Source organism: Periophthalmus magnuspinnatus, chromosome 13, assembly GCF_009829125.3.
Source record: "Periophthalmus magnuspinnatus isolate fPerMag1 chromosome 13, fPerMag1.2.pri, whole genome shotgun sequence".
Classification (NCBI taxonomy): Eukaryota; Metazoa; Chordata; class Actinopteri; order Gobiiformes; family Gobiidae; genus Periophthalmus; species Periophthalmus magnuspinnatus.
In genome coordinates this window covers 22,216,776-22,244,347 of record NC_047138.1, presented here as the reverse complement: position 1 = coordinate 22,244,347, position 27,572 = coordinate 22,216,776, and the positions used below count along the sequence as shown (strand labels likewise).

General features: G+C 43.3%; 1 protein-coding gene across 1 annotated transcript in view; it reads right to left on the bottom strand.

Moving 5' to 3' along the window:
• The window catches only part of LOC117380254 (SR-related and CTD-associated factor 4-like), a 34,443-nt gene that overhangs the window by 1,566 nt on the left and 5,305 nt on the right, over positions 1-27,572 (bottom strand). Inside the window, exons 3-16 of the mRNA XM_033977030.2 lie at positions 21,348-21,392; positions 21,104-21,265; positions 20,922-21,036; positions 20,638-20,765; positions 20,426-20,569; positions 20,272-20,345; positions 20,117-20,198; positions 19,936-20,016; positions 19,776-19,855; positions 19,144-19,325; positions 17,990-18,090; positions 17,794-17,907; positions 17,575-17,731; positions 17,328-17,425 (exon numbers count right to left, since the gene is read on the bottom strand). Coding sequence (XP_033832921.2) covers positions 17,328-17,425; positions 17,575-17,731; positions 17,794-17,907; positions 17,990-18,090; positions 19,144-19,325; positions 19,776-19,855; positions 19,936-20,016; positions 20,117-20,198; positions 20,272-20,345; positions 20,426-20,569; positions 20,638-20,765; positions 20,922-21,036; positions 21,104-21,265; positions 21,348-21,392 — 1,563 coding nt within the window. The remainder of the gene's footprint in view (positions 1-17,327; positions 17,426-17,574; positions 17,732-17,793; positions 17,908-17,989; positions 18,091-19,143; positions 19,326-19,775; positions 19,856-19,935; positions 20,017-20,116; positions 20,199-20,271; positions 20,346-20,425; positions 20,570-20,637; positions 20,766-20,921; positions 21,037-21,103; positions 21,266-21,347; positions 21,393-27,572) is intronic.

Below are 27,572 nucleotides of genomic sequence, written 5' to 3'. Positions count from 1 at the left end.
CTGTCAAAATACATTGGACATAGACATATGAAGCAGTTTGGCCATAAAACCTTGATTACATATTGTCTAGAATGTAAAGATGACATAATATGTTTTTTCACACAGGTATTTGCAGATCATGTTACATTTTACAACTTCCATATTGACCTAAAAATGACTTTTCATGCCATTTTGACCCCTCACCAGAGCTCTACAATCTGCTGGAGGTCCCCCGGTCCCGGTGCAAACAGTGGGGTGATCGTTCTTTTGCAGTGGCCGGTCCACAACTCTGGAACTCTTTGCCCATTGAGTTACGTTCCATCTCTGACCTGCCTCTGTTTACAGCCAAACTTAAAACTTATTTATTTAGAATGGCTTTTAACACTTAGTGGCCCTGTGACACTTTCTTTATTTTAATGGTGTAATGTGCTCTGTTGATTTGTATGATGTTTATTGTTTTTAATCGTGTTTTTAATGTTGTACAGCACTTTGGTCAGCTTTGGTTGTTGGAAGGTGCTATAGGAATAAAGTTTGATTGATTGATTTTCAAGACGGCCTTTCACGAAAAGCTGGGTATTATGAGAAGAGGTTGGCCAACCCCTGCGCTAGCTCACCTAGCCCAGCAAGGAAAAGGGGTCATTTCCAGATGAGCAACTATGAATGGTACCTGTGTCTCGCAGCTTCTGAGAAACACTGCAAATTGTACTGTTGCTGTACAGAAGGGCACTCACAATCTACGGTTTGTTTAAAACGTTTGGAGACACTCAAGTGGACCTGCAGCTCAGCGGTACACAGGGAGACGCAGCTCCATGTTGAAAAAGTGAGTGTAAAATGTTAATAATAATGTTATTGAAGTCATTCCGGGTCATTTTGGTGAAATTGCCTTTGTTCTGACCTCTCCAACTTAAAATGATAACCATTACTGAACCCTCAGTAGTATATACACAAGTTCGGGGTCTTTGTAAAAGTAACACCCTATAGTTTTACCCACAGGTGTCAGAATCATTGTAAGTTTGTCTGCTGAGCATTTATACACTTTGGAACACACATAAAAAATATTTTTTCTCATCCAAGCCTAAATTTTTTTTGTTAAAATTAAGGTATAGAAAGCTGCTGTAGGGACAAAAATACACTATATCTTAACTGAAAAATTGTTGACCACACACATTTCAAATTTGAGGTCAATATCTATAAAAATTAGATTTTTACACTCATTTTATAATTAGTAAATCCAGGCCTCTCCAAACCTATCCAAGACATTTGGAGAACGTTTGGAAAAAATGCAATAACTTTTGAACCCATGAGACATCAATGTGGGCTCCACTGAAAGCTTACAGTAAGAGGAATCTTTACCTGCACACCTAGCTGCTCTATTACTGATGTACATTTATATAGCATACCAAAACTCAATATAAAATGTATATTTGTATACAGAATATAGTCGAAACAAGTGGTATGGGTCAAAATAAATATATATTTACAAACCACAAACTTCAAAATGTAAACAAACACACACTGCAAACTGAAAGCACACTGTACATGGCAGATTGGCAGGTGCTAATGCTAATGATTATACATGATATATTTGACCCACAACTAAGTCAACAGCAGAACAAACCACGCTTACCAGTTAGTAACAGCACCCAATCCATCAAAACATAAGATCCTCTACTCCTGAGCCCTCCATGAGATCTTCACTTGGTTCCACAAACTGCTCCAGGTCTGAGATGCCTCTAGTTTAACTTGTACAAACATCCAGAGTGTCCTCGGTCGCGTACTTCCTTTGTTTTGTCCGTTTCGTCATGTTTAAAATGCAAAACTGCTGCAAAACAACATTGTGTAAAATTATGCACGCAATAAGTGCGGAAAAGGAGATAGCTTTCAGGGCAGAAGATCGTGAAGGCTACAGGCATTGCAAGTATGCTTTTAGCAAAGAGGTGGAAAAGGCTAAAGCAAAATACAATACACGTCTGGAGCAGCATTTCTCCACCAACGACTCTGCTTCTGTCTGGAGAGGGCTTAGGCAAATCACCAACTACAGGCCCAAAGCTCCTCCCGCCGTGGACAACAAACAACTAGCAGAAAAGTTAAACAGCTTTTATGCGAGGTTTGAAGTTTCACACCCCTCCCCCTCCTCCCTCACCATCATGGACATTACCTCCAAACCCACCTTGGACCCCCCCTCCTCCCCCACTGCCCTCACAGTTTTGGAGCAGGACGTCACTAAGCTTTTCAGGAAGCAGAATCCCCGTAAGGCTGCGGGCCCAGATGGTGTCTCTCCTTCCACAATTAAACACTGTGCTGAGGAACTGGCTCCTGTCTTCACGGACATTTTTAACACCTCCCTGGAGTCATGTCACGTCCCAGCCTGCTTCAAGGTGTCCACCATCGTGCCCATCCCCAAGAAGCCCAGGATCACTGGACTTAATGACTACAGACCTGTGGCGCTGACGTCCGTAGTCATGAAGTCATTTGAGCGCCTGGTCCTGCACCACCTCAAGTCCTTCACCTCCCCCCTCCTGGACCCTCTGCAGTTTGCCTACAGAGCCGATCGTTCTGTAGACGACGCCATTAACCTGGCCCTTCACTTCATCCTCCATCTGGACTCCCCGGGAACCTACGCCAGGATCCTGTTTGTGGACTTCAGCTCTATGTTCAACACCATCCTCCCTGCTCTGCTCCAGGACAAGCTCGCTCAGCTCAATGTGCCTGATTCCACCTGCAGGTGGATCACTGACTTCCTGACGGACAGGAGGCAGCGCGTACGGCTGGGGAAGAATGTCTCGGACACTCGGACTATCAGCACAGGATCTCCACAGGGCTGTGTGCTTTCTCCCCTGCTCTTCTGTACACCAACTGCTGCACCTACAGCCACGACTCCGTCAATCTGGTTAAGTTTGCGGATGACACCACCCTCACTGGACTCATCTCGGACGGCGATGAGTCTGCCTACAGGAGGGAGGTGGACCGGCTGGTGTCCTGGTGTAGCAGCAACAACCTGGAGCTTAACGCCCAGAAGACAGTGGAGATGATTGTGGACTTCAGGAAAGTCACAGCCCCCCTGCCTCCCCTCACCCTGACGGACTCCCCCATCACCACTGTGGACTCTTTCCGCTTCCTGGGCACCTACATCACCCAGGATCTCAAGTGGGAGCCAACCATCAGCTCCCTCATCAAGAAAGCCCATCACAGGATGTTCCACCTGCGGCAGCTGAGGAAACGCAAGCTGCCGGTCCAGATGATGGTGCAGTTTTACACGGCCATCATTGAGTCCATACTCACCTCCTCCATCACTGTGTGGTTCGCTGGGGCCACTGCCAGGGACAGACAGAGACTGCAGCGCATTGTGCGCTCTGCTGAGGTGATTGGCTGCAGCCTTCCATCTATACAGGACCTGTACGTCTCCAGGACTCGGGGGCGAGCAGGCCGTATACCAGCTGTCACCTCTCACCCTGGACATGGACTATTTGAGCCACTTCCCTCTGGCAGGAGGCTACGGTCCATTGGGACCAGAACCTCTCACCATAAGAACAGTTTCTTCCCCTCTGCAGTTTGTCTCATGAACACTTTATAATATTTGCACAAAACTGGACACTTATAACACCGGTCACTCTAATAAGTCATCTTTGCACTGTTGTTCTGATGCTGCTGTTGTATATATTTTCTACCTTTAAGTATTTGATTTGATTTTTTTTTTTACTTCGTGCATGCCCTTATTTGTATTTGTATTTATTCAGTGTGTTTTATGTTGTACTTTATCACCAAAATAAGTTCCTAGTTTGTGAACTGTGTTCACAAACGATGGCAATAAAAGGATTCTGATTCTGATCTTTGCGTCCAATCTCCTCCTTTTTCCGCGGACAGCATACACCATCTGTTTACGGGAAACCATTGCATGTCATGCATCGTCGTGTTCTGCTGCTCATTGGCTGTAAGGGGAATCACTAAACGTGTGTAACGTAATTGCTTGATTCTACAAGGGGGAGAGTGGGGTGTAATCAGTCATCTGTAGCACTGATTCACTGTCTGGGGCTCCAGTAAACCATACTCCCCATCTTATTTGCCAACTTTGGTGTCAATCACAAGCTAGCAAGTTTATTTCGCACTGAGGAAGAAAGTTGGTGCTGTCAGAAATTTATTATGCTTGAAATCGACAAAAGAAATACAAAAAAGTAATGGAGCAGATTTAACTTTCCTGCAGCAGATTGGACATGGAGGATCTAACTTCTTTTGTGGACATAATTTCGTCACTGGATTATACTCTCTGGACCTGTATGGAACAAATGAGACCAACTTCGTGGGAATATGTTGATGTTTGACAGAACCAGAGCCCTCAAAGATAAGTGAAGTCCAAATCCACATTTCTGACTGTAAAACTGGCATTCCTGTCAGCACTTTTGTGATTGCAGGTGAAAATGGTTTGCATATTCAGAAAGATGAGTGCCGTAGCTTTCATTTGATGTGTAGATTGTTTGTGTGGGTGACACAGAAATATATGTACATTGCTGTAAAATTGTAACGTAAAGGCGATGGCCCAGAATGTTAAGGGGTTAAACAACCACTTTCCTACTTCTTCAGATTCATCCAACACAAATACTCCTCACATGCTCGGTTAGAATGTTGAATGCAACATATTTCTTAAATTAAGTACTTTGTTAATTACAAAAAAAGTAATGCCTTTTTTACATGTGTACATTATCATCTACTGTAGCACTGGACTGCTTCATGAGCTTTTACTAAAATGTACAAAGGACCAGATTTGGTTAAAAATGAAAACTTACATCAAGAGGTTGGATCTTGTCTCCTCTTACCCCAAATATATGAAGGCCAACATGTAGCCATAGTTTAGTTCTATTTTTCATTTAGTGGGAAGTATTTGTAAAGGAAATTAACACCTAGAGCAGTATTTTGTAAGGCTGTGGTGAGCAACAGCAAAATGGTAATCAAGTTGCTGGACCGGAGCCAGCTGCTCTCATCACAGCTGTGGATAATGCTTTATCAGAAAAGTTATGTAGTGCACCTTTAGAGACCAAACCTGCTTCTTGAAAAAGGGCCCAGGTCCCCCCCATCTCATGTTCCATCAAAACAGTTTGGGTATTAGTGCCTGGTAGTGAAAAGGTTCACACAATCTACTGTAAAAGTTGTGGAATCTTCTCACTGTACAGGGGGATTAGTATCCGGCCACATTTGACAAGGGATTAAAAAACCCCAAACACTTTTCTAAGCATTGATTGCCATTAGCTTTACGTGTTATGTTTTAAGAATGACACCTGTTCAAAGTTCACATACAGGGTTAGATGTTGTTTTTTTTTTTTTTTTTTTTTTTTTTTACAGAATAAAAATATTTTGTTGTTTGCGGAGGAAATTGTTGCACTTGAACTTTGTGATTTCCATTTGATTTTAGGTACGTACTTGGTTGTCACGGAGAGACAACCAAGTACGTATGCAGATGGCATACTTTAGGCCAGAAAGGTTATGCAGTGAATCTTTAGGCAAATCACGTGTAAATGAATGGATTAGCATTGAAGTTTTTTTTTTACATTATTTAAAAATGATGATGTAATGGGTGCACTATAACTTGCCTGGTGGAGTGTTTGTCACCTGCTTACATGGGGATGTTAATGTTACACAGTATGGCACTCAATATTGTCTGCCTTGTATTTATTTAAGTAAATGCCTTTTCATTGCTGAAATACCAGAGGAAACCCATTTTCTTACTGTGAGTAGGGTCACTGTTCCCCAAAGCTGACCAGTAACTTTGTCTAGTGACGTTATCCGCTTGTGTCCATGGAGATTGATGAGTGTACTACCATTGCCTACTGTGGAACATTCAAAGGCAAAACATTAGAATTCACTATAAAAGATGCATGTGGCAGACCCTCCACCAGAAATGTTACATAATACAACTTCAATGTGTAAAAAAACAAACAAAAACAAAACAAAAATCAGCCATGGATATGTTTTTGTTCTAAATCAATAGATGATTACTTTTACTAGGGCATTTAGAGCACTGCACCATTCAAAACTTCTTTTAACCCTTAAGATAATTGTAGACGGGGCTGTAGATGAGTGGAGTTAAAGTACACTACTGAAACTAATTGCCCAGCATGTTTCCTGTGGCCCTACCACAGTGGTAGTACACCTTACACTCCCTAATGGAAACAAATGCATATTTTGGATTTAAACTCCATATATGAGGTAAATATTTTAAAATCAAATATAACTTTTATTGATAACAATTGTAATGCTGATTATTCTTAATGGTTAGGTTGTTTATGTTGTAATTTGTTTTGGTTCAAGCCGATTATCCTATCAGAACGCAGTATGAGCATCACACAAGTCTCTCATTTGGGTTGCCAGCTTTAACTGTTGAAATCCAATAGGTGTCATTATATAGAGTGCCATCATAAAGAGATTTGTTCTATAGGTTGACTGTAATCTATGTAGTCTCTGAAATAATAAAGGTGCTGCTGAAGATGGATTTTAACCCCAGTTTGCAATGGGCATACGATTACATTCTGTCACAACAGAAATGTGATAAAGTAGTGGTCAGAAGATGGCATACAAGTGCTTCAATATTTCAAGTACACAAACAAATACAAATACATACTGCATTTGATATTTGTGTTCAAGAGCTTAGATGATTACTCTACTGCTGTGCAATACAGTGCACATGCTATTTAAAGCAAATGAGGTAAAAATATATCGTCTTCCAATACTAATCACATTTTTTCTTTTAGATAAAAAAAAAAAATCTAAATAGAATTAAAGCCGCAAGCGGCGATGATGGCCCTCGCCCCCCATGCGACCGCCCCCCCATGCAACCGCCCGGGGCTGGCCACTGCCCCCACGCACCATTTTCCCCACCCGGCCACCCCACGGCCGCAATCTGCCCCCCTTCACACAGTTTCTATATAAATATCTGTGACCAACACATTATAATTGAGGTCCACGGCGTTGAACCGGCAACCTCGTGCACAATACAGGTATGGTGTAATGGACTTTTTTGCCCCCTTTGAGGTTCACAATTATCTCCCCAAGTTTCATGCCAATCGGACAAAGTTGTGTTTTTTACCAGTACAGTAGGGGGCGCTATAGAGGTCACTGTCCATCTGCTCATTATGTTTCTCTATTCACAGTTTTATTCTGTATCAGTGATTAGAATTTGAGCTTTTTAGGCTGATCAATGTGTCTGTGAGAGGGAATAAATTATGCAGGAAAGCAGTCATATTTTGACAGTGTGCTGTGCATAAACCAGAAAGAATATCCCCAAAACGTGGTTGATTATTGACAATCGACATATGCACATACTGTATGTGGAGTTTGATGTAATTTGGATGAAAAACCTAGGAGTAGATATAATTCATAGACATGTAAGTCAAAGTGCAAAGTGCCAATTTCTTTTCAATTCATTGCGCCCCTGGTGGCCAACAGTGGAAAATAACCCATGGCCATAATGTAATTTTTTGTTTCTTCTGATGCCACCGATTTATTCCCCGAATTTCGCAGGAATCCGATAATGTTGGCGTTTCACCCCTATGGTAGGGGGCGCTATAGTGTTCATTTTGATTAAAATTAATATTTCATTCCATTCATGCCCCAATCTCGCATATGTGATGTGAATGTGAGCTCTGTAGGGCAATGCCTGTGGTCGTGAGAGGACATAGAAAAAACAGGAAACGAAGGCGTATTTCGGTGGCGGCGTACGGGTGAACCGTGTGGAATTCGGAGAAAACGTGGATAACTTCTGAAAACCCATGTGTCTGGATGTGGCATGTGAAATCTGAGCTCATTTGGACCAAAAACCTGAGACTAGTAGCGTTTTGAAAACACGCTGCGAATGAAGTGGCGAATTTTTGATCCAAAATGGCCGACTTCCTGTCTGTCATAGAGCAGTGCTTCAATTCATTTTTATGCTTGTCCCCCCATTCTCTATCACTGTTCTGCTTTTTGTGTGTGTTTTCCAAAATAAACCAGGCTCCTCTCCCATAGGGGTGAATTTTTAGGTGGCGCCGTCGAGTCAGGGGGCATGGGACATTTTCCCGACACCAATTTTATGACATTTTTTGCCGAGCCGGTCGATTCTATACCCCCATGTGAGACTTTTCGTGAATGTTCAGGGGGTGAAAAATGCGATTGTTTTGGCGGAAAAACAAAGAACAATGTTAATATGCAGTGTGGCCCTGAGCTGTGTGGCTCTGACTCTATATGAGAGGGGTCTGTGGCTTTGCACCGGCAACCACGTACATAATACAGGTATGGTGTAATGGACTTTTTTGACCCTTTTAATGCTCACAATTATCTCCCCAAGTTTCATGCCAATCGGACAAAGTTGTGTATTTTACCAATACTGTAGGGGGCGCTATAGTGTTCATTTAGATAACAATTAATAGTGCATTCTATTAATACCCTCACATCACACGTGTGATGTGAATTTGAGCTGTGTAGACCAATGCATGTGCGTGTCAGAAATTTTTTTATGATTTTTTTTTTAGTATTTGCGCTCCTGGTGGCCAACCGTGGAAAATTACTCATGGCCATAATGTAATTTTTTGTTTCTTCTGATGCCACTGATTTATTCCCCGAATTTCGTAGGAATCCGATAATATCGGCGTTTCACCCCTATGATAAGGGGCGCTATAGTGTTCATTTTGATTACAATTAATAATCCATTTTATTAATACCCTCATATCACAAGTGTGATGTGAATTTGAGCTGTGTAGACCAATGCATGTGCGTGTCAGACATTTGTAAATGATTTTTTTTGGAGTCTTTGCGCCCCTGGTGGCCAAGTGTAAAAAATGACCTATGCCCGTAATATTATTTTTTGGTCCACGTCATGCCCCCAATTTATTCCCCGAATTTCGTAGGAATCCGATAATGTTTGCGTTTCACCCCTATGGTAGGGGGCGCTATAGTGTTCATTTTGATTAAAATTAATATTGCGTCCCATTCATGCCCCAATCACACATATGTGATGTGAATGTGAGCTCTGTAGGGCAATGCCTGTGGTCGTGAGAGGACATCGAAAAAACAGGAAACAAAGGCGTATTTCGGTGGCGGCGTACGGGCGAACCGTGTGGAATTTGGAGAAAACGTGGATAACTTTTGAAAACCCATGTGTCTGGATGCGGCATGTGAAATCTGAGCTCATTTGGACCAAAAACCTGAGACTAGTAGCGTTTTGAAAACACGCTGCGAATGAAGTGGCGAATTTTTGATCCAAAATGGCCGACTTCCTGTCTGTCATAGAGCAGTGCTTCAATTCATATTTATGCTTGTCCCCCCATTCTCTATCACTGTTCTGATTTTGTGTTTTCCAAAATAAACCAGGCTCCTCTCCCATAGGGGTGAAATTTTAGGTGGCGCCGTCGAGTCAGGGGGCATGGGACATTTTGCCGACACCAATTGTATGAAATTTTTCGCCGAGCCGGTCGATTCTATACCCCCATGTGAGACTTTTCGTGAATGTTCAGGGGGTGAAAAATGCGATTGTTTTGGCGGAAAAATGAAGAACAATGTTAATATGCAGTGTGGCCCTGAGCTGTGTGGCTCTGACTCTATATGAGAGGGGTCTGTGGCTTTGCACCGGCAACCGTGTACATAATACAGGTATGGTGTAATGGACTTTTTTGACCCTTTTAATGCTCACAAGTATCTCCCCAAGTTTCATGCCAATCGGACAAAGTTGTGTATTTTACCAATACTGTAGGGGGCGCTATAGTGTTCATTTTTATTACAATTAATAATCCATTTTATTAATACCCTCATATCACACGTGTGATGTGAATTTGAGCTGTGTACACCAATGCATGTGCGTGTCAGACATTTTTCAATGATTTTTTTTGGAGTCTTTGCGCCCCTGGTGGCCAAGTGTGAAAAATGACCTATGCCCGTGATATTATTGTTTGGTCCATGTCATGCCCCCAATTTATTCCCCGAATTTCGTAGGAATCCGATAATGTTGGCGTTTCACCCCTATGGTAGGGGGCGCTATAGTGTTCATTTTGATTAAAATTATTATTGCATTCCATTAATGCCCCAATCTCACATATGTGATGTGAATGTGAGCTCTGTAGGGCAATGCCTGTGGTCGTAAGAGGACATCGAAAAAACAGGAAACGGAGGCGTATTTCGGTGGCGGCGTACGGGCGAACCGTGTGGAATTTGGAGAAAACGTGGATAACTTTTGAAAACCCATGTGTCTGGATGCGGCATGTGAAATCTGAGCTCATTTGGACCAAAAACCTGAGACTAGTAGCGTTTTGAAAACACGCAACGAAAAATTTGGCGAATTTTCGATTCAATATAGCCGACTTCCTGTCCGTCCTAGGGCCGCACTATGATTGGCTTTTTTGCTTGTCTCCATGAGCTCTATCACTGGTGTGAATTTCGTTAAGCTAGGGCGAAAAATGTGTGTCGGCTACCAATTCATTTTAAAATTTTGAATTTTCTAGATGGCGCTGTCGAGCCAGTGTGCGTGGGTCATTTTCGTGATGCATATTTTCTTGAATTTTTTGCCAAGCCGGTCGATTTGATACCCCCATGTGAGACTTTTCGTTGACGTTCAGGGGGTGAAAATTGCGATCCCAGGGGGAGAAAAAAAATAATAATAAGAAGAAGAAACCCAGGAAGAACAATGCCCCTCGCCATCACTTCGTGAGTGGCGAGGGCCAATTATCTTCCCTATGGGTCTCATGAAGTTGTGGCAGTCTGGAAAAATCAAAAGGAGAGATCTTGTTTGAATGTACTTTTAAGTGATTCTTTTATATTATATTGTACTGTTAATGGTAACAGTCAAACAAAGCACCTATGATAAATACACTGCCTGGCCAAAAAAAACGTTGTCACCAAAAAAAAAAAGGTCACACAGTGTCACAAAGATCTTAAATTGATGATGGTAGAGTCTGAATGCTGCGCAAAGCCTTCTCCTGCACATTCCAAAAATTCTGTGGTGGCAAATCCAGGAAAGAAAAAAATCCATTGATGGAATAACCTGGTGATTCAGTATATTCAGGTAATCAGCTGACCTCATTCTTTGAGCACATACTGTTACTGAACCTAGACCTGACTTGTACCTATAGGCTCGTACCCATTTGCTTACTTAAATCCAGGTGGCAACTTTTTTTTTGCCCAGGCAGTGTATGTCACATTTACGGTATATATTTGACAGCATAATTTGACAAAAGTAGTGAGCAAAAGGAAGTAGGAAGTACTGAGGTCCTGGACTGGACTGCAGCATTCTACCTCCCAAAAAAGTTTTCTCAGTCACTTTGTCCAAACACTACTTGTTTTTACTACTGGGCCATATTTCCAATGTTATGGAAATGCAGGATTTTTTCTGGCATGTAAAATATTGTAGTAAGGCATCATCAGTTTACATAACATAAATAGCTAATCTAATACAATACTACCATTTACTTGAGAAATTGTAATTGCCATTTTTATAGAGACAAGAATTTTTATAAACTAAGCAATTAAGCAAAAACACCCAGATTTGCTTGAGAAATTGTGACACGCAAGCATATCAGCCTGTGCACTGACTGCCCTCTCTCTCTAAACTTCAGGAAGTTCATCAAAAGAGCTGCAGAATGTGAGCCTTTACCCCTGACATCTTTTTCTAATATGCATCGTTAAAAAGCACAAGAACAGCAGTTTATTATGACCAGTATTGGCCAGATTACTTGGCAAAACTAATCTGATTAGACCTTCTAAAAGTAATGTAATTACTCTGATTACTTTATTTCAAAAGTAATTTCAATACGGATTACTACAAGTTACTTTGTAAAAAGAAAACACACTGCTCAAGAACCAACTTGAATTTTAATAATAATAATAATGTCAATAATAATGACACTTTGTTGCTTGCCTGAAATGAGCTTCTAGAACACTGTTCCATAAACCACTATTTGTCGCTTTGGTTCAAAGGTGATGAGTCTGACACCAGAAGATGGCATCCCATGCTACCATGGATTACACACATTTTTGACAAAGAAAAGCAAAGTTACTAAGGCAAGTAACTAATGAAACCACTAAATTTTTAATAGTAACTAGTTACATTACTACATAACTAAAAAAGTAATCAGATTACATAAAGCCCTTTCTATAACTAGTTGCCAACACGGTCTATGACACCAACCTTTCGATACTCAAGTGGACATGACTAAGAGGCTCCACACCCGGCTAATCCAAGTGTCAGAGCACTTACTAACCTCTTTCATCGTAGAGATCGACTGATGTGGGGTTTGGCATGGCTGATGCCAATACGGATTGTTTAGAATCCAGAGCAACTGATAAGCTCGATAAGCTCTGCTGATATTTTGGGCTGATATGTAGGCTCAATTTTGATTATTTTCTCCAAATTATGTAATTTAATTTATTTAGCCCTTTTTACCGCAAACCTACAAGAGAGCTGTGTTGTCATGTTTTGTGCAGTTATCTCTTAGTAATAAAGTGTTAACATAAAGCTTTGTGCGTATTCCATTTCATTGTCAGTGAAATCAGTACTTTACTTCTTTCGGAGAGTTTGAGTAAATTAAGGTTCATCTAAGATATTTTAGAGCAGATGTCGAATTACAATGAGTTATTTTCTGATAATAAAAACACTCATTTTTGATTTGATTATACTGTGACCTATAAAATCCCCATCGATCAACAGAATCATCATGACATCCCTGGAACTGAACTGAACAATCATTGACACTTTAAATGTGGCTCATTAGACAAAGGATTAGCTTTTACTTCAATTAAAATTTCATAAAATCTGTGAACAGCACACTTTGTAAGCAATCCACTCACCAGCCTTAAGACACTAAAATAAATAACAGCAGTCCATGTTCAAAGAAACCAACTTACATTTGGTTAAGTGTCATTTCAGGCACATTGACTATTTGGTCCATAACTAGGCTATAAGTTGCATTACAAATTTCCATAAAAAATTGAAAAAGAAAATTACAAAAATTGTTGACAATACTTTTCAGTCTAATGAAAATAAATAAATACTCAAAAGAATACCAAAATGATCCTTTCAGTTAACCAATGATAATCTATTGAGCTGTGGGCACACTTTGGACACACAGGCCAGCATCAGGCTTCAAAGCCTTTACCTCAAACAGAATCACAGGAGACACTGGGCTTTTTCTACTGCAGAGCAGGTCCAGAGGAGTCCCACTAGTCACACATTTTGATCACCCTGGCTCTAGGCCTGTCATAACACATTTTGATTCATGATATTACTACAGAGATAAACAATAATAATGAAAATACTTTATGCCACTGACACAAAGCAGGAACCAATTTTAAAATATAGTATCATTAAAAAGCCTTAGCTGCAACTAATAAATGGCAGAATGAACTGGTAATTAGCAATAGCAGTTATGTATTCTACCTTCTACAGCTCAGATCTTTCAGATGACATAAAAATGGCAATTATTGCCCTACTATTACAAAGAAAAAGTACCCACGATATATATATTAAGCCCCAAAATATATTGTTCCAGTTATCGTATCTTGAACGATAAGCCAATATTGTAATTCTTGTGACAGGCCTACCTGGCTCTCCTGTCACTCATTCTTTAGTTCATGCTTAGAACAATAACATAACAGGGCTATTCAAGTCTAACTGTACTGTATAATCAAAAATAAACCTACTGTAATATTCTTTAGCAAAGAGTAGACTGACAAATGAAAGAAAGTGGTATTACCGTCTATGGGTCTTTGTGGTTGAGCCAGTGCGCAGGCGAAGAGTCACTCACCTGTGTGAGGCATCAGGATGATTGTGGCTCAAAGCATAAGTTCAGTGTTGTTACTGTTAGCGAAGACTTCATCTGCTTCAAATCATTCTTCTAGAAATGACTGAAACAACATCACTCAGGCTGCATTACAATCCCTGCACTGCACGTGATCTTTAGATGAGGTAACCACAGGCACAAATCTGACCTTACAGTTAATTTTTTTTATTTTATTTTTTTATGTAGAGCACATTGAACCAACACTGTGGTGCCTTCCCATTTAAAACAATTGAGGACAACTTGACACAGAAAGCCACTTAGACTTTTGTAATGCATAAGATGTGCAGCATTTTTACCTAGTCTTACATTTACACACCTCAATACATAAAAAAATTATGAGTTTATCAAGAACAAGGTCCTAGTCCTTGGTTTTTGATAAACACAAGAGCGCATTTCAATAGTCAAAGAAATTCTGTTACATACAGTAGCAAACCCTGTTTGAAAATGGTATCGTGAGAATGTACACACCTCATGTCACCTATAACAGACTTCAAAAAGTGCCAGAAATGAACTTCAATTCTAAGATACAATCATTTTTTAACTTTAATTAGACACTTCTATACTGTCCAAAGAAATGTGTCACATGTTCAAAATCATTTACTATATAATTTTCACATTTCAACAATGATTCCCAATCATCTACACATACATAAAATCATAAATTATAGTTATTATAGTATTAAGCTTAAAATTTATGAAAAACAAACATCCTAGCTGGCCTCATTCACATATACTGTTGCCTATTACATTAGCTGTTACCTTAATGTCGTATAAAACTCTTTTCCTCTGGTCTGTGGCTCCATTAATGTTCTGATGAAATGTGCACTCATTGAGTCATTGCGTTCCAGTTTTCTCACTCGAGGGGAACCCTTGTATTTGGGTCTCGAACATGTTCCTGCTTCTTCCTTTTGCGTCTCCCCTCAACAATCAAATATTCTCAAAGACTTGTGATTTAGAATTAGAATTGATTTAGAGATCCAAGCAATGTATTGATCCCCTGGACATGTTCCAGGATTAAGCACATTTACGAGTGCAGACTGGGCCACGGTCCGTGCAGATGCTCAAATGGCACTAGTGAAAAGTGTCCAGTAGAAATGTACAGCAGGTGGCGCCACCTGTCCTCATTAGGACAGTAAAGTCTACAGTTGTTACAGGGCTAGCTTACCTTACATGTCCTTGTCAAAATTCCACCCCCAACGATGAACAATAAATAATTTCAGTATTTTTTAATAATCAGTATGGGGTTTTTCAAACCCAATGCTAAGGTCTTTGAATCTAGGCAGCCGCTGGCTGATATGTAATGACTATAAACTCAGTTCTGTTACTAAAGGACACTGCTATGCAAAACAGTTTAATAATAAACATATTTTTTGTTTTCTAGAATAATTTTCTTCAGACACCCACAGCCCTGTAAAACCTATAAACTTATGAGAGCAGTGTAGACGGATAGTGCAGTTTTATCTGGGCTAAATCATGCAGCATTTAAGATTTCAATCAAAGCATCATGCATCTCATTTAGTCTTTTTTTTTTTTTGGCTTAAGGATGATAAGCAAAAAAGTGCAAAAACTTGTCTGATATATCGGTCCATCTATAATATTCTCTACATTTGATCAAAAACTGAGGATTTTTTTTGTAATAAGCCACTAATCTGTGGATTACTTTATTATTACTTTTTTTTATCAAATACTTTTGTAAAGAACAAGTAATAACGTATTTATATTTTATACTATATTTTTATACTATATTTAGTCAAAACTAGAATGGCCTGAAGCCACATATTTCCACTCGTGAACTTTTGGATATAACAAACACTTTTGTTTCCTTTTTTGTAGATGAAAAACCAAACACTTTTCATTGTGACTCTAAAGTCACCTTGAAACCTTCCACCACCAGAAAGCCAATATAGAATTTGAATAGTTTTCAATTTACAGTGAACCACCTTAAACATATAGCATACCATTCTAAATGCATCTCTGGTCACACATGACAGTGTTAACTTTTTCACAGCACCACTTTTATTGCACATAAAACCTCTACATGGGCAAAGTCAAAAGTAAACGTTATTCTCAGGAGAAATAGTGGCATGCATCAGACGTGAACTACACATATCAACGGAGGAGCTTGTCCATGTTTGAATAATTACTCAAATGCACCACATGTTTAAGGTCGTTCTCACACTGCCACTGGGTCGTCGTAAAAGAGCATTCACTCCAAGAGCAGTGCTTGGGCCGGTGTGAACTCAACAGTCGCATTCTGGACCACAGTAAATAGCCGGTCAAAGAGTGCCTGAAACATGAAGTCTCAGAGCGGCTCCACTTGCACTCTGGAGCGGGGTGAGCGGCATTTACTGCAGTGACAGTAGAAGTGCTTGAAACTGGGCAAAAAAGAGCCCGGATGACTGATATGAATGGGCACTGCAGAGCTGCAGTTTGATATTAAATTGATTCAAATTGCCTCGTCAGATGAACGTGTCAGCCTCCTCCTGTGTCTGTTGGGGTCTGTGTGGATCAAAAAGCTTTTTCTTCTCCGCTTACAGTCCTCATGGTGTATTTAGCCACAAGTGACAAAAAAACACCATAGTGCATAGGAGAAATGAGCGGAAAGGGGAAGCAAGCGTGTGCATGTGTACTCACAATGATCACAGTGCTCACAGTGCTCTGTCTGCTTGACAAGTGTTGTCATGGACTTTCGTGTGGCTCATGATGTTTGGGGTGAATGATGCACAGAGCAAGTGAACAAGGCTGACCCAAAAGTAACGCAAATAAAACTAAACCTAGTATGCACTGACGCCGGTCCACCGAATGCACTGTCTGAAAACGACTTCAATCTACTCCTACCTTAAAATAGGGCTCATGTGTTGGAGGTGTTCTAGAGCAAAGGAAAAAACAAACGGCCTAAAAACAATCCTTCTCTCCTGCCATTCCACTGATGTGTCACACATGAGTGGCCATAATGTGCTTGACTGGAGATGGACAAGAAAATTATGTTACTGGTGTCATACACCATTGAGCTCATTATTGAAAATAACAGTCTGCCATTTTGAGTTCATATTCTATTGAAGGACATGTTCTGCATATATCCCTGTGTCATTTAGAGCAAATAATGTCACTTCTCTCAGTCACAGCGTTTAGTGTTGTTTCACCTGTTTTTTTCTTACCGATTCTGTTTAATACATTTCTACAACTGGAGCAAATGTAAGTAGTGTGATAGTAAGTGTGGTTGTCGAAGGTGCTGATGACCAGACTGTCTCAAGCCTGTCAAGCCCCCTGTATTGCGACTACTAGGCATGTATTATTTGTATACCATGTATGCTTCTGATTCTGTATCTGTTCTACTCTGCACAGGACGCAGAGGTCAACATCACCTTAAACCAATAGTATCAAAACGATTTTTCCCTTTTCTACTAGAGCTACAGCCAAATGTATAATACAACACAGGAAAGCCCTAAAACAATGTTTATTCAAACCTGAAAAGCTCCAAAGCTCATGTGTAGCACTGTGTAAGAGTTTAGCAGTGAAAACCACCGGAGAGCAGAGGTTCAAAAAGGCCATGTTTACCTGAACTGGACCAGAGGCTGCTCCTTCACTCACTGCGCTCTGTACAACTGTGCCTGTCTGCCTCTGATGGTTCAAGAACTCCTCTGAAAGACCCCATGCTGTAAAAAGGGCAACAGGTTATCTTCACTAAGACACAAGAGGAAGTCATAAAATAGATGAGTTAGACTGCCAATTTAAAGCCCTGAAATAAGATGAGTGTAGTACAGACTGAGGCAGCCTTGTGAATAGACAGTGAGGAGGAGCATACCTGGGTTGACTGTGTCTGCGTCTATCATCCCTCCTTCTCTGTAGCTCTCCAGCTCCTCCACTTTGACCTTACTCCAAGGGATGTAGGTAACACCCTGCTCCACATCCCAGAACTTTTTATGAGCAGATTTAATGCCTTTGTTCAAAGCCCAGGCGATCTGTGAACAGCTAAATTCAAAATCATACAGTCACACCAGGCAAAAGGGGCAAAGTCTTCTACCTTAAATGGCTTCTGATTGACTCGAAATACTCCGCGGCTGAGCTTGTTCAAAGCTGTGTTGGCGTCTTGTCTATGGATCATGACAATATAAGCACAACCTCTTGGTGGAATCATCTATTAAGAAATACAAATGAACTAGGTTAAAGACATTATGCGGTTTGAAGACCCTATAGTGTGTATAGTGTGTAGTGCTTACATTTACAGACTCAATCTGACCAAACTCTTCCAGGAGCAACATAATATCAGCCTGCTGGGTCTTTTTGTCCAGCTGACCCACCCAAAGTGTTGTGCTGCAAACTATGCAAAAAGGACAAAAACTATATTATTACAGGTCAAACACAAAAATATATAAAAAATACACATTACTTCTAAACTTTTTGGGCTGCAATGTTCAATCACAGCATGTTGTATTTAAAAATAACCACTGTTCCCTTGAGACAGCCCAGCTTTATAAAGCAAATGAGATGTTTGGGGAAACATTACGCATGATAGACACGTTTTGAGCGTCAAACACCAGCGTTAATCTCTACAAGATCAGCGGAGGAGTGGAGCAGCCTCCCTGTGTTCCCCGATTTTACATAAGCTGTGGGATAAGCTGTGGTTTTGGCCACTGCACTCTGTACTTTTCCCCCACGACCCGTTCTCTCTCCGCACCTCTGCCCCTCTCTGCGTGTCCATCTCCCCCCTCCTTTTCTAAGTCTTGTAAAATGTGCTCTGCTAACTGACTCCTCATTTGGAGATATAAAGCATACTAGTAGTCTATCTGAATATGTTGGGCGCAGTTAGATTAGTGTCTCTTTTCCGCTTTGATCCCACATGTTTCTCTTGGTGAATGTGAAATATGAGCACAGAGGTACGAGTCAGCCCTGCTGAAAGCGATGTGCATGTCCTGCGGTAGTAGAAGTGATACACAGTTACACAGAAGTAACACAAGTCTGCTTCAAATGCCTCATTCTCCACCTGTTTTTCATTAAGCGTCAGTTCTCTATAGTCCCATAGCAAGCAGGAGACTGAGCCGCACAAAGTCTGCATAGGGGAAAGAAGAGACCGAGGGAGAGGAGAGACCGAGGGAGAAGAGGGAAGCACTCAGAAAGGCTTGTATATTTGCTGAGTACTGAGGCTCTGTGTTTATGTCTTCATGCACAAACCAATGAAAGACAATCAGTCTTATTTTATATTCCGTAAGGGCACACGCACTGGATTAAATGTATGATTAATGAATAAAAATAATTTATTTTCCAGTCTACTGCCGGATGTCTTGACCTGACCAAATTATTCACACCATCTACCATCATTCTACCATCTAGCTCTATCACACACCCCACAGTGTGAGCATGAGCCAAGTCTTACCACTGAGAATCTGGGGTTTGATGCTGGGGAGGCCTCTTTGCCTGCGCTCTCTCTCCCGCTCTCTCTCACTGCGCTCCATAGAGCGAGACCTCCTGTGTCGCTCTCTGGACCGAGAGCGAGTGCGTCTGTGTCTGGACCTTCTGGAGTGAGAGGAAGACTGAGAGCACCTCTTATGGGGAGACCTGAAACACGGGGTAAACTAGTGGTACATTGCAATACACTGCACACTTATGCCTACGTAGACATTCCAGAAGTAATACACACCAGTCAAACAATGTACATATTAGTGCCAAATGCAGAAGGGATTACTCATTATTATTCACATTTTGTCCCAAAGCACTTTAATTGCAACGAAATAGCACTCAAATATTCAGCTTCAATCTGACAAAAGCAGATGCCTGTACACTATCCATATTTGGATAGATCTCTCATACATTATATGGTCTATAGCACAACATATGAAATGTGACATTCAACCATCTGGATTGTGAACCCAAGCCATTACATTGGCAGTTATATCACAGCCCTGACAAGATGTTTTTTTTGGAAAGTAAAATTATGTCCAAAATACAATACTATGCAAATCCTGTTGAATCCCATTTTATTGAGATATCGTAGTGAGACTGATTTACCTGGACCGAGACCTAGACCTCCTCCCATAGCTCCTGTGTCTGCTGTCTCGCCTCACTGGGGAGTCATCTCTGAGAGGTTCCTGAGAGAATAATAATAATAATAATTACATGACTCAGAGACTAATAAATGAGCCAATCAGAAAAGAGGAGTGTGCTTTACCCGTGTGTAGGGCTCCTTTACAGAGCTGTATGCTTCAGGCCCTGGATGGATCATCTCCTGGTTTATTACGTTCCCATCATGCTTTGGGGACAGAGTGCAATAAAATGTATTGTAGACAAGTAATGTAATTTTGTTTAATGATCAACAAAATGAAAATATGAAGTTTATTTAAAATGTATACCGGGACCATCAGATGTGGCTGAACATCCTGGGTGTTAGGCAACTCTCCAGCAAACTGTTTGAGGACATTTTCAGCTATGCTTCTGTAAAAATGAAAAAACACAGACTCAAGAGAATGTGGTCGTTACAAAGTTAATTTGGACAAAAGGAACTTACAAGAGCTGAGCGTGGTTTTCTCTCACTGCTTTATCCTCTGGTTCATCCTCATATTCAAACCGGTCTAGAAGTTTCTAAAGACAGTACACAGCTCAAGTTAAATATTATATATATGAATAATACAAGTGCAGCTCAAAACAAGCTCTGCATTTACCTCAGCAAAGGTATTATTGTTTGTGTGAGAGATGTAAGCACTGGGATGAGTAGTAGACATCTGAGCAGGGTTTGCCAAGTTGGTTTCAATGGCAGCTACCAGGGTGTCATTGCCCTGCTGCAGATTCTGGAGCACTCTCTGTAACTACAATTATCATGGTGGTTTGGTCAAACATGTCCAAACATGTCATTACAGGTGTTATGGTGCCTCACCTCCTGGCCCTGAGGAGACTGGAAGAGCTGGGCCATAGCGGCCAGAGCCTCCATGTTGGATATGGCAGGCTGCGCCAGCACAGTCGGGGCAGCAGGCATGTGTGGATCTGTGTTCACAGACGGAAAAACTGGACAGTAGAAATATTTAATTAAAACTTACACAGATGTGTTGGCAAGTTACCATTTACAAAAATTTACATCTATCCCTCACAGAGATCAAAGAGATACACTTCAAACACACATCGAATTAGAGTCACTGGACTGGACAACTGATAGATATTCACCTCCTGCAGCTGCTGGTGCTACAGGCCCATGAGCCATGTCCACGAGGGGCTGGATAATGTCCATATCAAACACACCGTTTTTCTGCCACAGGTTTAGGACACGGAGGATTTTAGTCTGGACAAGAAAAACAATGCATAAGATATAATTTTTTACAACAAAAGAGTAGCCCCTCAAACAGTACCTTGTCCTCCTCCGGGCAGCAGTAGAGGTTGTGGAAGGTCTCAGTGAAGTTCTTAAGGAATCTGGGACCAAAGACATCTTTTTCCACACCGAACTGATGTCTCGACTGACGCACAATGGAATCCACCACATACAGGCCCGGGACCTTCAGCTCAGGCTTACACTGCACACATGTGTTAACTTATTCAAGGGTCATAAAGTGCCTCCAATATCAGTATTACTCGTGAAATGTGTTTGTTACCTACCTTTTTTACAAACTTTTCCACAAGCTGGACAACATGTTTGTACAGCTAAAAGCAAAAAAACCCCAAAAACATTACCAATGGAACAGAACTATAGAAAAATACTGAGTAGTGTCACAAGTGAGTGATGAAAATGGTTTATTCCTCTATAAAATGGTATTCAATGCAATTTATGCACAATACAGTTTTTTTAATTTAGCTTTATTGTGATTAATACCAAACCAGTAGCATTTATGTCCAGGTAATGAAAAACAGGTTTTCAAGTACTACAATCCAAGAAATGGGTAATCAGCAATATAGTAATACAATATACCAGCATATTAATAGGGAGCTTGAAATCATACACACAACATACAGCTAAAATTTAGATTCAAACTACTATAAACACTATTGCATTCATCTGTTCCACAGTTGGTGTTGCCATGACACTAACATTTCAAAGTGGGTTTCAAGTTGAAGTGCATTAATTTCTATAGCACAAATCATGTGACCAGCACAGACTTAAGGTAGTGCATGAGGTAAAATAGAGTGGCAATGATATTATGAACTCAACATTCGAAGAACTCTAATTACAATGCTAGATTGATTTTAAATTCCATAACCATGACCTATCTGTGTCCCCAGATATGAGGTAAACATGTTCAAATACAGGTTTTACTGAGAACAATTCTAATGCCGATCTACTCTTGATTGCATAAACACCGAACACGATGCCCAATTTATAGGTTATAATTTTGTCTTTTAGTTCAAAAGAACAAATTATATTTTTTTAAACCAACTGATCTGAATGGTCACTACCTAAACCCCAGCACCTAAAGCCAATCATGAATCAGTGATAGTGCAGTCTCTGCAGCTCAGTGAGTTAATTCTGGAAGTTCTGAGCTTTCACATGAGGTGTGGCCATATACAGAACTTTTTCTCAATATGCACGATAAGGCACTGGTAACACAGGTGAAGTTGTAATTGTAATGGCTTTTACAAAACAGTAAATTTCACTTTTATTTTCACATGGTTTTAAAGGAACTGTACTCCATCCATCCATCCATCCACTTTCTTACGCTTATCCGGGGCCGGGTCACGGGGCAGCAGTCTAAGCAGGGACTCCCAGACTTCCCTCACCCCAGACATGTCCTCCAGCTCCTCCAGCGGGATCCCAAGGCGTTCCCAGGCCAGTCGAGAGACATAGTCCCTCCAGCGTGTCCTGGGTCTTCCCCGGAGCCTCCTCCCAGTGGGACATGCCCAAAACACCTCCCTAGGGAGGCGTCCAGGAGGCATCCTGAGCAGATGCCCGAGCCACCTCAGCTGACTTCTCTCGACGTGTAGGAGCACTGGCTTCTCCAAGCTCCTCCCGTGTGACTGAGCTCCTCACCCTATCCCTAAGGGTGCACCCAGCCACCCTACGGAGGGAACCCATTTCGGCCGCTTGTATCCGCGATCTTGTCCTTTCAGCCATTACCCAGAGCTCATGACCATAGGTGAGGGTAGGAGTGTAGATTGACCGGTACATCGAGAGCTTTGCCATTGGACTCAGCTCCTTCTTTACCACAACAGACCACAACGCTCCATCCTTCCCTCACTCGTGAACAAGACCCCGAGACATCCACTTGAGGCAAAGGCTCTCCACCCAGAGAGGGCAAACCACCTTTTTCCGGTTTCGAACCATGATCTCAGATTTGGAGGAGCTGATTCTCATCCCAGCTGCTTCACACTCGACTGCAAAATGCCCCAGTGCCTGCTGCAGGTCCTGGCTCAAAGAAGCCATCAGGACAACATCATTTGCAAACAGCAGAAAAAAGATCCTGTGATTCCCGAACCAGACCCCCTCCGGCCCCTGGCTGCGCCTAGAAATTCTGTCCATAAATATAATGAACAGAACCGGTGACAAAGGGCAGCCCTGGCGGAGTTCAACATGCACTGGGAACAGGGCCGTCTTACTGCCGGCAATGCAAACACAGCTCCTGCTCCGGTCATACAGGGACCGGACAGCCCTTAGCAAAGAGCCCCGGACCCCGTACTCCTGGAGCACCCCCCCAAAGAACACCACAAGGGACACGGTCGAATGCTTTCTCCAGGTCCACAAAACACAGGTGGACTGGTTGGGCAAACTCCCATGAACCCTCGAGGACCCGATGGAGAGTATAGAGCTGGTCCAGTGTTCCACGACCGGGACGAAAACCACACTGCTCCTCCTGGATCCGAGGTTCGACTATCGGTCGGATTCTCCTCTCCAGTACTCTGGAGTAGACCTTACCGGGAAGGCTTAGGAGTGTGATTCTCCTGTAATTGGAACACAACCTCTAGTCTCCCTTCTTATACAGAGGGACCCCCACCCCGGTCTGCCAGTCCAGTGGTACTGTCCCCGACTGCCATGCAATGTTGCAGAGACGTGTCATCCAAGACAGTCCCAAGGTATTCGGGACGGGTCTCGTCCAAGGAAGACATGACGGGGGATTAAGGAGATCCTAAAAGTTTTCCTTCCACCGCCTGACAACATTTCCAGGCAAGGTCAGCAGCTCTCCACCCGTAAACAGTGTTGGTGAAGCACTGCTTCCCCCTCCTGAGGCGTCGGATGGTTTGCCAGAATTTCTTTGAGGCCGTCCGATAGTCCTCCTCCATGGCCTCCCCGAACTCCTCCCAACCCCGAGTTTTTGCCTCTGCAACCACACAAGCCGCGGCATGCTTGGCCCACCGGTATTCATCGGCTACCTCAGTCCCATGACGGCATCCCTTACTTCCGGTGTCCACCACCGGGTTCGGGGATTGCCGCTGCGACAAGCATCGCGGACGACCACAGCTATGAGCGGCCACATCGACAATAGAGGTGGAGAACATGGCCCACTTGTAGTCCATGTCCCCAGCCTCCCCCGGGATCAGGGAAAAGTTCTCCCGGAGGTGTGAGTTGAAGACCCCTCTGACAAAAGGCTCCGCCAGGCATTCCCAACAGACCCTTACAATACGCTTGGGCCTGCCAGGTCTGTCCGGCTTCCTCCTCCGCCAGCGGATCCAACTTACCACCAGGTGATGATCGGTTGACAGCTCAGCCCCTCTCTTCACCCGAGTGTCCAAGACACGCGGCCGGAGATCAGATGACACGACAACAAAGTCGATCATCGACCTCCAACCTAGGGTGTGTCCTGGTGCCACGTGCACCGATGGACACCCTTGTGCTCGAGCATGGTGTTCGTTATGGACAAACTGTAGTTAGCACAGAAGTCTAACACCACTCAGGTTCAGATCAGGGAGGGCGTTCTTCCCAATCACGCCCCTACAGGTGTCATCTGTCGTTACCCACATGGACATTGAAGTCACCCAGGAGAACAATGGAGTCCCCGATCGGTGCACTGTCTAGTACCCTTTCCCAGGGACTCCAAGAAGGCCGGGTACTCTGCACACCAGCTCGCTGCCTCTCCCTGCGGGCAAAGCCAGAGAAATGGAGAGTCCAGCCCCTCTGAAGGAGTTGGGTTCCAGAGCCCAAACTGTGCATGGAGGTCAGGCCGACTATATCTAGTCAGTAACGCTCAACTTCCCGCACAAGCTCCGGCTCCTTCCCCCCAGTGAGGTGATATTCCATGTCCCCAGAGCTAGTCTCAATGTCCGGAGATCCAGTCGTCGAGGCCCCCGCCTTCAACTGCCGCCCAGATCTCCATGCACTGTCCCCTTACGGATCCTCTCGCGGGTGGTGGGTCCACGTGAGGATGACCCAAGGGTGACCCTACCAGGGGCATGAAGCCCCCGACAACATAGCTCCCAGGATCATTCGGGCACTCAAACCCCTCCACCACGTTAAAGGTGGCGGTTCAGGGAAGGGGGAACTGTACTGGTTAACATGGTTAAATTAATATGTACAGTACAGAAACTGTACTGGTTTACCCTTATACTGCGACTCCGCCTGGCTTGGGAAAATAAATAATAGCTATTTAATTGAAGTGTATTTTATTTGTGTCTGTTCTTTTTATAAATTGTAGTTCTAAAATGGAAGATTATTATGATCTTGAAATATTAAAATGCATTTTATTAGTTCTCTCAAAATAAGTGTCACTCGTGGTATATATGCCAAAACGGCGCCCAAAACGCATTTGCATGTGTAAGTCAACCTGATCTGGAGCTGGCTGGCATACATGACAAAAATATGTGGGTGTCCAAATTCAAATGATTGACAGAGGATCTTGAAGATGTTGCCCATCAGAAGACCATTCTTGTTCAGAATTACAAATGGAGTGACATTGAGAACCTTCCAAGACCAGGCACAGCACTACCTAAATATGTCAAATGAGTCTGGCCCTGTTTTTAATAGGATGGAGGTCTTAAATTGTTTTAACCAACATTTTATATCTTCTAGTTCCTTGTTTGACTCTGAAGGAGCAGACCCTGTCTAGCCCTGCATTGACCCCCCAGTGTACACTGGACACCCTTTTAATTTTGTACCTTTCACCATTCAGGAAGTGCACAAAGCCCTGAAAGCTCTAGATCAGGGGTGGCGAACATGTGGCTCTCTGCGAATAGGAATGCAGCTCTTTGCCTCTTATCATATTTTCTATATACTGTGGCTCTTTGCATCGTTTCATGTTTCACTTATTTTTTTCTCTCTTAAAACACATTCAAATCCATCCATCCATCCATCCATTTTCTTCCGCTTATCCGGGGCCGGGTCGCGGGGGCAGCAGTCTAAGCAGGGACTCCCAGACTTCCCTCACCCCGGACACGTCCTCCAGCTCCTCCGGTGGGACCCCAAGGCGTTCCCAGGCCAGCCGAGAGACATAGTCCCTCCAGCGTGTCCTGGGTCTTCCCCGGGGCCTCCTCCCGGTGGGACATGCCCAGAACACCTCCCTAGGGAGGCGTCCAGGAGGCATCCTGAGCAGATGCCCGAGCCACCTCAGCTGGTTCCTCTCAACGTGTAGGAGCAGCGGCTCTACTCCGAGCTCCTCCCGTGTGACCGAGCTCCTCACCCTATCCCTAAGGGTGCGCCCGGCCACTCTGCGGAGGAAGCCCATTTCAGCCGCTTGTATCCGCGATCTTGTCCTTTCGGTCATTACCCAAAGCTCATGACCATAGGTGAGGGTAGGAACGTAGATTGACCGGTAAATCGAGAGCTTCGCCTTCCGGCTCAGCTCCTTCTTTACCACAACGGACCGATACAGCGACCGCATCACTGCAGACGCTGCACCGATCCGCCTGTCAATCTCACGCTCCATCCTTCCCTCACTCGTGAACAAGACCCCGAGATACTTGAACTCCTCCACTTGGGGCAGAGACTCACCACCCACCCGGAGAGAGCAAACCACCTTTTTCCGGTCGAGAACCATGGCCTCGGATTTGGAGGAGCTGATTCTCATCCCAGCCGCTTCACACTCGGCTGCAAACCGCCCCAGTGCCTGCTGCAGGTCCTGGCCTGAAGAAGCCATCAGGACAACATCATCTGCAAACAGCAGAGATGAAATCCTGTGGTTCCCAAACCAGGCCCCCTCCGGCCCCTGGCTGCGCCTAGAAATTCTGTCCATAAATATAATGAACAGAACCGGTGACAAAGGGCAGCCCTGGCGGAGTCCAACATGCACTGGGAACAGGTCTGACTTACTGCCGGCAATGCGAACACAGCTCCTGCTCCGGTCATACAGGGACCGGACAGCCCTTAGCAAAGAGCCCCGGACCCCATACTCCCAGAGCACCCCCCAAAGGACACCACGAGGGACACGGTCGAATGCCTTCTCCAGATCCACAAAACACATGTGGACTGGTTGGGCATACTCCCATGAGCCCTCGAGGACCCGATGGAGAGTATAGAGCTGGTCCAGTGTTCCACGACCAGGACGAAAACCACACTGCTCCTCCTGAATCCGAGGTTCGACTATCGGTCGGATTCTCCTCTCCAGTACCCTGGAATAGACCTTACCGGGAAGGCTGAGGAGTGTGATTCCCCTGTGATTGGAACACACCCTCCGGTCCCCCTTCTTATACAGAGGGACCACCACCCCGGTCTGCCATTCCACAGGTACTGTCCCCGACCGCCACGCGATGTTGCAGAGACGTGTCAGCCAAGACAGTCCCACAACATCCAGAGACTTGAGGTACTCAGGACGGATCTCATCCACCCCCGGAGCCTTGCCACCGAGGAGCTTGCCAACCACCTCAGTGACTTCAGCCAGGGTGATGGACGAGTCCGCCTCTGGGTCCCCAGTTTCTGCTTCCTCCTCGGAAGACGTGACAGTGGGATTGAGGAGATCCTCAAAG